The sequence below is a fragment of the Akebia trifoliata genome, chromosome 3 (genome assembly GCF_017979445.1).
Source record: "Akebia trifoliata isolate Shusen 1 chromosome 3, ASM1797944v1, whole genome shotgun sequence".
Classification (NCBI taxonomy): domain Eukaryota; kingdom Viridiplantae; phylum Streptophyta; class Magnoliopsida; order Ranunculales; family Lardizabalaceae; genus Akebia; species Akebia trifoliata.
Window position 1 is genome coordinate 55,784,805 of NC_141377.1, and position 15,055 is coordinate 55,799,859.

Genomic DNA, 15,055 nt, shown 5'->3' on the forward strand with positions numbered 1-15,055 from the left:
ATCATAAAGATGTGAAGAGCACCTAGAGTTAAAGCATCACAAGTTCCCTTTAGATTCCAGAGGCTGATGGTTTTTCTCACTAACTCCACTCCTAGTCTAAGGAAGGAAACTCTAGATTTTGATCAGTAGAATTTTGCTACAAGAGCAAATTGGTACTTATTTGCACCTGTGTTACCATCGTTCTCAGAGAAGAGGATTGTAGGTTCTCCAAAATGGACGGTCGATTTGATGTTGGTTTGTGGTTTGGTAATTGTAATCTCCCCTTCCTTTGACAGCGGATCAACGTCCTCTGGGACTCTCGTCATAGCCCCCACCTTTGCTTTCTATGTTCCACCTTGGGAGGGTTCGTGCTCGCCATCTACAAAAGATGAATCGTGTTCAACTTTCACTTATCAAACACACCCCAAGTCTTTCTCTAAAGAAAGACGTTCTTATCAATCAATCATCTCATAGTTTAATTTAAGAGAGATTTGCCTGACTTACCTAACTGTTTCATTTTTGTTGCAAAAACTCATTGACAATCGTAAGGGAACCTTACTTTATCATGTTTGTCATTGAGCAAACCTTGGAGTGGGGATTGACGTCATAAAATTCAAAAGATGTGTTTAATTTGTTACTTACCATACCTAGGAGTGGATCCTAACCTTGTCAATTTGTGGCATCCGAAAAACTTCATCTGATGCCATGGGTTATGGAGGATAAAATTCTAAGAACTTTGACAAAAAGCATTGAAAAACAAAATATTGAATAATTTTAGTTTTAAATTTGAGAGTATATATGATAACCATCCATTTTTAACACCATTGATCAAGTTCAAAAATGATTTTGTTTTCCCTAGAATCTGAGTTTTTTTTCCATAAAATCTAAATTCTAGAAGGTTGTGATGTTGGATTCCCAATTTGATAGTCCATGTGGGTCCAACGACCATTAGTAAGTTAGTCATGCATCAAAAGTAGTTTACAAATTATTGATAAAAAAAATAGAAGGTCCACATTTTAAATCACTTTTCCTGGGGTTACAAGGTTCAGATTGGACTAATTTTAGTGATGCTAATTTTTTCAACATAGAAATCATCCTCATAAAAAATCAGCTCAATCCAAAACCTCTAACCCATATTTTGAAAAATGATTGTTTTTACATATTTTTTTTTTCTTATGTCCCTTGAATGCTCCCTTATACAATAGATCTATGAGATTGGGAGATCTTATCTGATTGAATTCATTAAATTTATTCTCGTGGGGAAATTATGTTTGTTGTGGGAAATTCTAATAAATTAGTTAGAAATTGACAATTGGAGGGAAATTGTGGTTCAAGTGACACATTTTTTCCTCTTTATCGTTAACATATGGAAGAAAGCTGAGGTTGATTGCTAAGTTCTAACTAATTCATGATTTTATAATCGGTCAACAAATCATAAAGAGAAATGTGGCAGTACTTCATAAAATTTTCAAACAATGTTTATTGAATCGTGGTGAATGCATGCAATTAGGTACACGGCTGATGTGGCAAGGACACAAAATCGCGTCGGCCACATACCCGATCGCTTACCAAGATCGCCTGCATCCACATTATTCATTTTTAATTTGCAAGTCTCATAAAAGTCACCTCATTAATTGTTGATTTAAATAGAATAAGGAATTGTCATTCTTTGAAACCGGACCAGAATGGAATCTCGAATCAGTCCTATACATGGCCCACCTTGGTCTTCTCTTATAGGCTAAAAAAGTTGATCTAAACCCCTTTATTTTATTCATCTCCAAACTTTTCGTTAAAATGATGACCACAAGGGCATTGAGATCATTTTTCATTAATCTAAAAGGATATATCCAAGTCATACGTAATCAATTTGAGAACATAAGATGATATCTCAAATATTCACCGAAATTGCTCAAGTGTGAACGAAACTAGATAATTTCTCCAAAAGTTTGAAGCTGGCCGGCAGTTTCAAAGTCTTTTACATTTTTTTTTTTTTCTTGTTGGAACTTAAGAACATTATTTAATATTCTTTATCTATAGTCTATACATCTTAAACGGAAGTGCCCAGTGTTCTTGCCTGCTTCTAGTTATCTCTTACTAGAGAAATAATGGAAAATGAGCGATTCTCACTAGTTAGGTATGAGAGTTTGATGGATGCTGCAAAAATAGGAGATATTAATGTCTTGTATTCAATTCTTGGGCAAGATCCCTTCATTCTTGAGAAATTTGATCAAATCCCATTTACTGTTACTCCTCTACACACGGCTGTAGAGACTGGGCAAACCAAATTTGCTATGGAGGTCTTCAGGTTAAAGCCTTCATTTGTTAGAAAGTTAAACCCAGATGGGTTTAGCCCCATTCACATGGCTTCAACCAATGGGAATGTTATAATGGTGAGAAAGTTCATGGGTGTCGACTATGATCTTGGTTTTTTTAAGGGTAGAGAGGGTAGATCTCCTCTGCACTATGCGACTATCGCAGGGAAAGTTGATGTCATCGATGAATTAATCTCCACTTGCCCAGAGTCTGTAGAAGAATTGACGGTTAGTGATGAGAGTGTTATTCATCTGGCGGTGAAGAATGGTCAGTTGGAAGCCTTTAAAGTTCTAATGGGATGGCTGAAATGGCTCGGGAAGATGGACGTATTGAGTTGGAAGGAGGAGGAAGGCAACACGGTCTTGCACATGGCAGCATCTACAAATCAACGTGAGGCAAGTTCTACTTTATACTAAGTAAGAATTATTAGAGGTGTAATGATTTTCTAACTCAACCCTGACAGACTAACTCTAAAACTCATCGACGTGGCATGTGCAAGAACTGTAGATTTTTCCCTCAAGATACGCAACTGCACATCCCCATTAACATGTGCACTTGTGTATCCCAATGGAAAAAAATATATTGTTCTTGCATATGCCACATCAGTGAGTTTTTGAGTTATTCTATCACGTTGAGTTAGAAAATCAGCACTTTTATTAAAGAGGTATTATGCTCACTGAAAAGAGAATGGATTGTATGCACCCGGGATGGAGGATTGAAGCCCTCCTCCCACCCCAATACATGCCACGTAAGTCTTAATCTAAGGAAATTTTTAAAGGGAGATATTTTAGGTGCTAATTCCTTAGCTTATGGCTTACCTAGCGTGTATTGGGGTGTGGGAGAAGGGTTTCAATCATCCACCCCAAGTGCATACGATACAGACTCGAAAAGAGTGTAGACAAATCGATCTCACAAAATCTTGAATGACTAACTTCATGATGTCTAATAATTAGGGTAATTTTGTAGATTGGGGATGCTTTCAATACATGCTAGTTCGTGTCATTGGTTGACTAGGACTCTATGAAATTTTGGATTGACTTTTCTGTGAGCAAATTTTTTTCTAAGAAAGTATATATTGATAAAGGTTTTGTTGGTAGGTCTATTTAGTTAAGGTTCAGTTTAGGTTGGTCAAGGCTTCTACCCAAACCAAGTCCAACCTTGTTTTTTCAGTTTTACTATTTTTTTTTTAATTATTGTTTTAATTTACTTTTAGCTTTTTGAGGGTAAGTCTCTATTCCCTTCCTTCCCTTCTCTTCCCTCCATTACATTTTGAGTCCAGAATGTATTTACTAAGGGTAGATAAAAATTTTTGCTCAAAGAAATTGGGGATCCACCAAGCACATGTACCCATGTGTAGTTAATGGCATTCCTAATTTACAGAAGTGCCCTACTTAATTACAAAACGAGTGATTGTTTGCTCACAGACCAACGCTGTTTTGACATGTAGCATTGATGACATAAGCAATAATAAGAGAATTTTTCTCTCCCCTGCCCATGGTAAAAATTTTCTAATAAGATCATCTTGTCACATTCAAAAGTATGATCCAATACAAAAGTATTGTGGAGTATGAAATTCTATGAATTTCGACAAAAAAAAAAAAAAAAAAAAAAAAAAAATTCACCATTGTATTTTAATTTTAAATTTTGATGCTCGATAACTGTCAATTTTCAACACCATTGATCAAGCTCGATTTTTTTTTTTTTCGTTTTTTTTTTACCATGAAATCTAGAAGGTTGTGGTGTTTGATTGCCAATATGATAATCCATGTGGTCCCACGATAGTTTTTAAAATTTGAAATCTAAAAATAAAGATTTCTAGGGAGTGGATGTGTGGGTAGGAGAGAGAAATTTCCTTCTTATTGCTTAGGTCATCAACGCCACATGCCAAAACGGTATTGATCTGTGAGCGAACAATCACTCGTTACAAAACTACCTTGTATGCTTGACGTGGCAAGCACAGTGAAGTCTGTGAGCAAAAAATGACTCCTAAGGTAGAGGATTGAAATCCTCTTTCACACCTCAATACATGACACCTAAGTCACCATTTAAGAAAGAGAGATTTATTGGCCTATCTATTGCAATTTTGCTACAAAAACTCCTCTACTTTATCAAGTTTGTTACCTGCACAAACCTTATTTTATGAATCATGCTATCATGACTAATTTAGGAAGATTTCAAATCTTACAAAGGTTCATTGGACTCACATGGACAATCAAATTAGCAATTCAACAACACAGACTTCTAGATTGCAAATAAAAACTCAGATTCCACAGAAAAAATTAAAAGAAAAAAAATTGATCTTGTAGACGTTGAAAATGGATGATACCGAACTCCCAAATTTAAAATTAAAATTCAATGGTGAAAAAAAAAATTCAATTTTTTTTTTAAGTTATTAGAATTTTATCCTTTATAATATTGTATGACAAATCATGTTTTTGAATACCACAAATTAATGTGGTTAGAATCCACTCCAAGGTATGTTAAGTAACAAATTAACTACAAAAAATTAGAAATTTACGACGTGGATCCCGCTACAAGGTTTGCTCGGTAACGAACTTGATCAAGTGAGGTTTTGTGGGTAACGAACTTCATAAAACAAGGTTCCTTTGGAGTTGTTAGAATTCCAAGGGAGTTTTTTGTAATAAAAGTGCAACAATTAGGTCTGTCGAGTAAATCTCTCTTTAAGAAAATGAATAATGCTAATGCGACCTCAAGATTGAACTTGATCGTATCACACACCCTGACGTGAAAGTGTGTAGAACCATAGATGTTTTCATAGTGGTACGAGTATAATTCCTACACACTTTCACGTCACGATGTGCAAAATGAGGTACAATCTTGAGGTCACTCCACCATGACTCTAAGAAAATATTAAGAAAGAATTCTAAATAGATTGTGTGTATTCACCTAAGGTAGAGGATTGAAATTCTTTTAATATATATTAAAAGTTTCGGATTGACCTGATTTTGTGTGGATGAAATCAGCCCATTCTAAAATTTCTAAGTCCATCAAATTAAAGTGGTTTACAAATTTTAGGTAAAAAATAGACGATCCACAATTTCTAAATAATTTTTTATGGAGTTAGAAGTTTCATATTTGGGTTGATTTCGTGCGAGGACAATCTTCTCATCACAGAGATCATCCTCAAAAAAACCAACCTAATCCAAAACTTTTAAGTCATATAGGACAAATGATAGAGGGTGGCGTTGGACAACCAATGTTAGGGAGCCAATTTTGTCTTAAATGGCTTAAAGATTTCGGATTGAACTGATTTTTTGTGATGATGATCTCTGACTTAATGCAATACGGTAATCTTTTGTAGGTAGTGCAAATGTTGGTTAGGAACAATAATATCGTTAAGCAGATGGACATGAATGCGAAGAACAAGAGTGGATTGACAGCTCTAGACATATTGACACAGCTTCCAAGGGAAACAGACATTAGGGACATTGAGGTGATGCTGTGTAGGAGCGGAGCTATAAGAGGCCACGATATTACGTCTGCTTTACCACTTTTAATTCACATACTCAACGTCACCGAGTTCAAAAAAAGGAGACAATTAGTTGCCTTGAGAAGTGTATGAAATTTGTTATGATTCGGATCCCAAGGAAAATAGCGCTAGATGTTCGAAATGCATTGTTGGTGGTGGCCGTACTGATTGCAACAGCAACATACCAAGTTGGACTCAACCCTCCATCCCAGTCCGAGAGCATCATCTCCATTGACGGGGGAGGACCATATGGGTATAGTTATGGAAATTCATCAGTGGGAATGGTATCACTCGTAGTCTTCATGTTGATGAACTCGTTAGGGTTTTATACGTCTCTCGTAATGATTGCCATCCTCACACTTGGGTTACCTTTATATCGGCTAGTAGTAATATTACTGTTTTCAATGATGTGCACTTATATTTGGTCTATCGAATTGTATGCCATCAGAACCTACGGGTTCTCCTTCAGATCCACCTTCGGGCAACCTCCAGCTACCCTCTTCATTTTTTTTGCCTTGATAGTGTTGTCGATCTTATTTTTGATTGTCACCCTTATACTAGGCAAATTTATCAAGAAAATTAACTAGTAGCTGTGGGTAGCATAGGTAATTGCATGTATCAACAAAGTTTTCTTTCCTGTCTCCAGATTTGTAAGACTTACTAAATTGAACTGAGTTGTGGGTATAATCGTTCAATTTTGATTGATTTTTTTATAATTCCAATGTATAATAATTATTAGCATTCTATACATCATAAAGTCAACAGACCACCATTTCTGTTTTAGTTTTTTTTTTGCTAACCAAGTGTCCGGGCCAGCTTGCGCGCACCACGACTAATCTCGAGGAGAACTACCACAACAACCCACCGCCATGGTCCCCCAGTTAAATGATGAGAAAAATCCAAGAGGGGAATCGAACCCGTGACGTGCGCCTAACCCACACTTCACGTGCTCGCCCTTACCACTTAGGCAACCCATGGGTGGGTCTATTTTAGTTTATTGTTAGTTGTTTTTTATTTTCTGGTTGTATGTTAGAATGGATTTCATTCATGGCCTTCTTTGTATGTTTAGTTACTTTTTTAGTCGCTGAACACTTATGTATGTCTGTTTAGGGCATAAAATGAGTCGGATTTATCCGAATCCGAATTTAGCGGGTTTGGTTCCTTCAAGTATATCTAAATTAAAAAATAGGTGGGGTATTCGGATCCATCCCTATATCCGCCTAAATCCGAAAGATATATTACTTTGTAAGTTATATGTTTATATTTTTCACGGTATTTTTCTTCAAATAATAAGTGTTGTGCACAATGATTAAAGTCTCCCTCCAAAAAGGAAGAGGTCTTGAATTCAAGTTAACTTGTGAACACATCTTTAGCAATTTTTCATAGAATGACCTTCCACGGTTCAAAATTATCTGACCCAAATTAATTTAGTCGGATTGAGATATGGGTTTAGTGAAAGCAAAATGGTTTGGATATGATTTAGCTAGTAGGATCCGAATAAAAAATATGGATATGGGTATGAATATACTCATATTGAACCCGAATTTTTATGCCCTATGTTAGCTTCTATAAGCCTTGACCACCCACACCTAATGATTTGGTTATTTTGTTCCGAGTGTAAGAGAATAAGATATATATTATGATGCATGAAGTACATGTGTCATTCATTACTTGGATTGAAAACAACTGCTCAAGAATTTTATCTTTTCTATACTTGTCGAGCTTTAAAAATCACTTCACGGGAGAACCCTTCCCCCCACTAACTTTGAACAAGATTGAATTTGCTATGGGTGATCATGAATCGCCCTTCTCTCATTAAAATAAATCGCCCGCTACTTCAAGTTCCATGCCTGCTTCGTATTTACATGTTTAGTTAGTATAGCATGCAGTTCCATGCTTGCTTAGGCTATTTGGGTGTTGTAAATGTTACGAGTATCATTAGATATTAGGTTTGTTTGTTTGAAATTGAATGTCTACCTAACATCTGCCAATTCCATAACTTGATCCCTGTCCTAGGCTTCAACTTTCAAGTTGTGAGACTTTTCACAACTTTAACTTATACCGTTGGCATATTTTTTCGGTTCCTAAATAATAAAACTAGGTAGTTAGTGACTATAGTCTAATAATATTTCCCCTATCCATGTGAAGCCGGAACACTAGGTTTTGGACTCCTACATTCACTTCAGTTCACACATATCATATTCAATACTTTATTGGGGCAATGATTACAAGGGCCTATTTTTTGAAAATATATACATAAAAATCCTCTCTTAAAGAATATGGTCTATGAAAGGTTCACTCTATAAAATATTAATCTAAAAAGGATTTTTTGAAGTAAATTTTAAGAAAAATGTTAGAACTACCCATTCAACAAGTTGCAAATGTGAATTGGTGAATATTTGAGATGCCTCTGTGTTTTAAATTTGAGTTTTGGTATGTAGGTAGACCAATATAAGGCCTGAATTCGAGGAATGACAATAGATAAAAATAGTTTTAAATATTTAAAGTATACTTTTAACACTCCAATCTTCGTTGAATCAACTCGAAAACTCATGAGTCAAACCACAAATAAAAATATACTAATTTTAAGAATAATTAAAAATAGTTTTCTAATATTTTTTTAAAATAAAATATTTACGAAAATTTTAAAATATGTAAAATATTAATTATATTAATTTTATGATGGGGATGATTGTGATCATCATCAATTGATTCTTGGTGTATAGATCAACTAATGTAAGTTTTAAATTTCATAATATAAGTATGTAAAAATAGTTTTAAAACTTTTGGTATTTTTAAAATAAATTGATTCAAAAGTTCTTCTTAGACTAAATTTTTATAAATTGAGTTCTAGATGATCCATATTCTTTTTGAGGTAATTTTTGGTACATGTTTTCAGAAAACAGGCCTTTACCGTCATTGTTTGTCCTTAAAATTTGTGGTGAAAGTAATTTGCTAGGAGAAAGAACTCCGCATCTTTGGCGTTGTGGGTGGGAAATACGAGAGGTTTTTGAAGAACATTATTGGTTAGATTAGCAATTTATCTGCAAAGGCGTCTCAGAGAAGGCAAGTTGCCCTTGAATGGCATAAGTAATTGTTGATTGTCAAAACGTCTGAGCAAAAACAAGTTGTTGATTTAAATAGAATAAGTAATTGCTATTCTTTGAAACCAGCTGAGAATAGAATCTCATCATTCCTATACTTGCCCACCTTGGTCTTTTCGATAAAATGATGACCACAAGTTCAATGAGATCATTTTTCATTAATCTAGAAGAAAAAAACAAATTCAAGGGTACTTAAATCAATTTGAGAAGATAAGGTGATATCTCAAATATTCATCAAAATTGCTCAAGTGTGAACGAAAGTCGATAATTTCTCCAAAAGTTTGAAGCTGGCTGGCCGGCCGTTTCAAAGTCTTTTACAATTTTGTTCTTTTTCTAGTTGGAACTTAGGAAGATTCTTTATTTATAGTCTATACATGTTAAACAGAAGTGTCTAGGGTTCTTGACTGCTTACAGTTGTTATCTCTTATTAGGGAAATAATGGAAAATGAGCGTTTCTCACAAGTTAGGTATGAGAGTTTGATGGATTCTGCAAAAATAGGAGATATTGATGTATTGTATTTGATTCTTGGGCAAGATCCCTTCATTCTTGAGAAATTTGATCAAATCCCATTTACTGTTACTCCTCTACATATGGCTGTAGAGACCGGGCAAACCAAATTTGCTATGGAGGTCTTCAGGTTAAAGCCTTCATTTGTTAGAAAGTTAAACCCAGATGGGTTTAGCCCCATTCACATGGCTTCAACCAATGGGAATGTTATAATGGTGAGAAAGTTCATGGGTGTCGACTATGATCTTGGTTTGTTTAAGGGTAGAGAGGGTAGATCTCCCCTGCATTACGCGATTATCGCAGGGAAAGTTGATGTCATCGATGAATTAATCTCCACTTGCCCAGAGTCTGTAGAAGAATTGACGGTTAGTGATGAGAGTGTTATTCATCTGGCGGTGAAGAATGGTCAGTTGGAAGCCTTTAAGTTCTAATGGGATGGCTGAAATGGCTCGGGAAGATGGACGTATTGAGTTGGAAGGAGGAGGAAGGCAACACGGTCTTGCACATGGCAGCATCTACGAATCAACGTGAGGCAAGTTCTACATTATACTACAAGTAAGAATTAGTAGAGAGGTTTTAAGCTCACAAAAAAATCAAATCTTGAATGACTAACCACAACGATTTCTAATAATGAGGGTAATTTTGTAAATTGGGGATGCCTTTAATAGAAACTGCTTCCCGTCATTGATTGATTAGGAATATGAAATCTTATTTCATAGGATTGATTTTTTTGCGAGCAAATTATTTTCTAAAAAATATATATTGATAAAGGCTAGGTTAGTAGGTCCATTTAGTCAAGGTTCAGTTTAGGTTAGTCGAGGCTTCAACACCCAAACCTTGTCCAACCTTGCTTTTTCATTTTTGCTATTTATTTTTTCAAAATTATTGTTTTAATTTTATTTTAGCTCTTGAGGGTAAGTCTCTTTTCCTTTCCCTCCTCTAAATTTTGAGTCCGATTGTACTCCCCCAAGTTACAAGATTGAATTTCTCTCTCGAGCCTCAATACATGCCACTTGAGTCATAATTTAAGAAAAATTTTAGAAAGAATACTAAATAGAGCGTGCATTTATTCACCTACGGTAAATGATTGAAATTATTTTATATATATGATTGCATTACGCAATCAACATTAGGCACTCCAACATTGTCCTATATGGTTTAAAAGTTTTGGATTGAGCTGATTTTTTGTGAGGATGATTTTTGTGGTGTGGAGATCATCCTCACAAAAAATCAGTCTTCTAATTCCATTAAAGGTGATTTAAAAAATTTCGGTGAAAAATTGCCGGTCCATAATTTCTAAATTATTTTTTATGGGGTTAGAAGTTTCAGATTTTGCTGATTTTTTTTTTGTTGTAAGGATGATCTTCTCACCATAGAAATCATCCTCACGAAAAATCATCCCAATCCAAAACTTTTAAGTCATATAAGACAAACATGTGGCACCATGTTCACTCCCTAACAATTGCTGCATATATATATATATATATATATATATATATATATATAGAGAGAGAGAGAGAGAGAGAAACCCTCCTCCCACACCAAGCCATAATAGAAAGAATTAGCATCTAAAATATCTCCTTTTAAAAATTTCCTTGGATTACGAGGTGTGGGAGGAGGGCTTCAATCCCCCACCCTGGGTGCATACCATCCACACACACACACACACATTAAAAAAATACTAAATAGAGCATGCATGACTTGTAGTGTGTTTGAGTCAACTCATTAAACAACCCTTTCTGAGTTTGTATTTTGAATCACCCAAAAATTCCATTTATACTTTTTGTTTTGTAAATGAGAAATAATTACTTAATGCAATACGGTAATCTTTTGCAGGTAGTGCAAATGTTGGTTAGGATCAATAATATCGTTAAGCGAATGGACATGAATGCTAAGAACAAGAGTGGATTGACAGCTCTAGACATATTGAAACAGCTTCCAAATGAAACAGACACTAGGGACATTGAGGTGATGCTGTGTAGGAGCGGAGCTATAAGAGGCCACGATATTACGCCTCCTTTACCACTTATTAATTCACATACTCAACGTCACCGAGTTCAAAAAAAGGAGACAATTAGTTGCCTTGGGAGGTGTATGAAATTTGTTATGATTCGGATCCCAAGGAAAATAGCGCTAGATGTTCGAAATGCATTGTTGGTGGTGGCCGTACTGATTGCAACAGCTCAACCCTCCATCTCAGTCTGGGAGCATCAACTCCATTGACGGGGAAGGTCATCCATATGGGTATAGTTATGGAAATACATCACTGGGAGTAGTATCACTTGTAGTCTTCATGTTGATGAACTCGTTAGGGTTTTATACGTCTCTCGTAATGATTGCCATCCTCACACTTGGGTTACCTTTATATCGGCTAGTAGTAATATTACTGTTCTCAATGATGTGCACTTATATTTGGTCTATCGAAATGTATGCCATTAGAAGCTACGGGTTCCACTTCTCTTGTCATTTTTTATGCCTTGATACTGCTGTCGATCTTATTTTTGATGTTCACCCTCATACTAGGCAAATTTATCAAGAAAATGAACTAGTATCTGTGGATAGCATAGGTAATTGCATTTCCTTTCCTATCTCCAGATTTGTAAGACTTACTAAATTGAACTGAGTTGTGGGTATAATTGCTCAATTTTCGTAGATTTTCCTTGTGTATCTTCAGTAGAAAAAATCATTGTTTCTGAGTTTGCGAGAGATTTACACAAGTGAAGTTGCATATATAATTCCAAGGGAAAATTATTAAAAGAGAGTAAAATATTTTAATATCTACAACAAAAAAAACCTATTTTTTTAAAAAAATTACCAAGAACGAATTAAGTTAACTTGCTAGACTATCCAACATTTTAAATGCAGGCTAAATTAGTGAGGTGTTAAAAGGGAATTTTTGGTAAATCAAATATAATTTAACACATTAAAATGTTCCACAGATCAACGAGTTACTAAAACACTAAAGTGTCCAGCAACTTAACTCATTTTTGGTAATTTTAGAACAAATAGATTTTTTTTTGTAAATATTAAAATATTTTACCCTCTTTTAGTAATTTACCCAAATTCCAATGTGAACCATAGAAAGAGTTTAGATCGTATGCACTCCCTGTGGAGGATTGAAATCCCCCTCACATTTCAACACATGCCACATAAGCCACAATCCAAGGAAATTTTAAAAAGGAGATATTTTAGGCATTAATTCCTTGGGTTGTGGCTTATGTGGCATGTGTTGAGGAGTGGGAGGAGTTTCAATCATGGAAGTAGATCCTTTATAGCACACAGTTCTTGTAGCACAGTTTCATTAGATGAAAGAGCGCTACCTCAGCGATACAATTAGATCTGACACTTAAAATATTGTCAGTTTAGTAGCCATTCATTTCTAAAGACATGGATCTGCATTAAAAAACTTCTTTTTGATTTATTTATTTTTAAATCAGATCGATCACAAGAGGCTGAGATGTAAATTTTTTTCTAGAATACCTATCTCTCATCTGTTGAAACTGTACTACAGGGTTGCTACACAGGACCAGTGTGCTACCGAGGATCCGCTTCGTTCACTCCTCCTCCCTAAGTGTATACAATCTGAACTCAGAAAGAAAATATTAGCAAAATAGTACTGAATGCCAGAGATATTAGAAATATTAGTGAAATGCCATAATAGAATTGAACAAAAAAAAAAAAAGGCAAATTGAACAATCGTACTCGTTCATTGAAATAATATCAGGTCTTACACATAATTTAAAATAAGAATGATAACATTGTTGACTGGTACAAATTAAATGCAAGCTCTCTACTTGGAACTTTTCATCTTGATATGTAGGATAAAGTTCCAAATCAGGTAAAGGAGGAACCCAACAACCAAAGGCAGAATAGGAACAAGGGGAGCAAGACGTTTAAATTGGAGCATATTGCCTATTCCTCTTGGAAATATAACAACTATAGACCCCAGATAAGTAGATGTCATTGACAACTATAATATTAGTGCTGGGAAGTGGAAAGGTAACCCTACTGTGAGGGTTGAAATCATAGCCATAGAAATAAATAAAAAACCCCGTAGAGTTTAAATAGATGAATGTGGGAGGTGTTTGTGCTATTGTTAATAATTGTTGGTGGTTTAGTATCTTGCCAAACACCACCTGGAGGGGAGAATGCAGCTTGGTATGTCACGGTTGTGATCAGTACGGCCACCACCAATAAAGCATTGCGAACTTCATCTGGAAGTTCTTTTACCAACCCCTCTGTGTAGTCCTTTAGTTTATGGAAATAGTACCGAGCAAGTTTTGATATGCGAGAGGTATTGCGTTCCCTACGAAGCATCTCTTTAATTTCCATGGTGTCTGATTCTCTCGGTCGAAGTTGCTGCAATATGTCTAAAGCTGTCAACCCACTCGCATTCTTCGCATTCATGTCCAATGGTGGGTAACAAGTATTATTGATTTTTACCTATGTTCCCACAAACTGCAAATTAAGAGTTGATCAGTAATATGTACGATACTGATTCTAACATAATATTTTCTAGCAAATTTAGTGCAAATAAAATCATAACTTGCCTGGGGTATATTTGTGGATATTGCTAAATGCAAGTCAATATTGTCTTTCTCATCCTTCCAGTTTAGTAACCCTTATCGTCTCGTGCTGTCGCAGCTAATTTACTATGACTCCAAATACTTCTAAGTGATGGTTTTTACGGCAAAATGAAGAGCAGTCTCATCATCAACTGTCAACTCTTCCTGATATTTTGGGCAAGTGGACAGTAATTCATTGATAACATCAATTTTTCCAGCTATAGTCGCACAATGAAGAGGAGTACTCCCTTTCAACCCTTCAACAAATTAAGATCATCATCGATACCTATGAGTTTTCTCACCATTTCTACAATCCCATTTGTTGAAGCTAGATGGATTGGGCTAAATCCATCTTCATTTAGCTTTCTAGTAAATGAAGGCTTCAACCTTAGGAGTTCCATAGCAAATTGGGTATTTTCGTGTAGTACAGCAATGTGTAAAGGAGGAACAACAAATGGGAACTGATCAAGATAATCAAGAACAAAGGGATTTTTCCTAAGTAATAAATAAAAAGCATCAATATCACCTGTTTGAGCAGCGTCCATCAATCTCTCGTCCATAATTACTTGTAAAGATCCAATAATGCAATAATGCAATAATTATAATCAGCCAATAACAACTCTTTCCTCTTTAAAACCATAAATAATAAAGCAGGTTCTCATAAGGCTTCAATCTTTGAAACTTGAATAGAAAAATACCTTCCTTACCATAAAAGAAAGTTTCCTGACTTACGGAATCAAAAACACGATCGATGCCAAAGGAATGTAGAGAACAAAATTCCGAGAACTTTGAAAAAAAAATTACAAAATAAAGTTATTCTTTACCATTGAATTATAATTTTAAATCTTCCATTTTCAACAGGGAAATGCTGAACTGACTTCCTTCGACACTGTGCTGAAATGGCAGTGTGTAGTGAACCATAGATAGGAAAAAGATTAGGAAAATGCTGGACTGCCTTTGTTCGACACCACATTCAACACTGTGCTGACATGGCGTGCATATAGGACCGTCGATTTTTTAACTTGTACTCGGCGAATGAAATCTATGTATATCTGTGAACTGTTATGTTAGCGCAGTGTCCCCAACAAAGGCAGCG

At 35.4% G+C, this 15,055-nt stretch overlaps 1 protein-coding gene and 1 pseudogene across 1 annotated transcript; one reads left to right on the plus strand and one right to left on the minus strand.

Annotated features, from left to right (window-relative positions):
• Positions 1-9,851: 9,851 nt before the first annotated feature.
• Positions 9,852-11,617, plus strand: LOC147408157 (ankyrin repeat-containing protein BDA1-like). The gene is made up of 2 exons (XM_086432667.1): positions 9,852-9,926; positions 11,231-11,617. The coding sequence occupies exons 1-2, from the start codon at positions 9,852-9,854 to the stop codon at positions 11,615-11,617; spliced, it is 462 nt and encodes a 153-aa protein (XP_086288793.1).
• Positions 11,618-13,086: 1,469 nt separating this feature from the next.
• Positions 13,087-14,519, minus strand: LOC147408158 (uncharacterized; annotated as a pseudogene).
• Between the last annotated feature and the right edge of the window lie 536 nt (positions 14,520-15,055).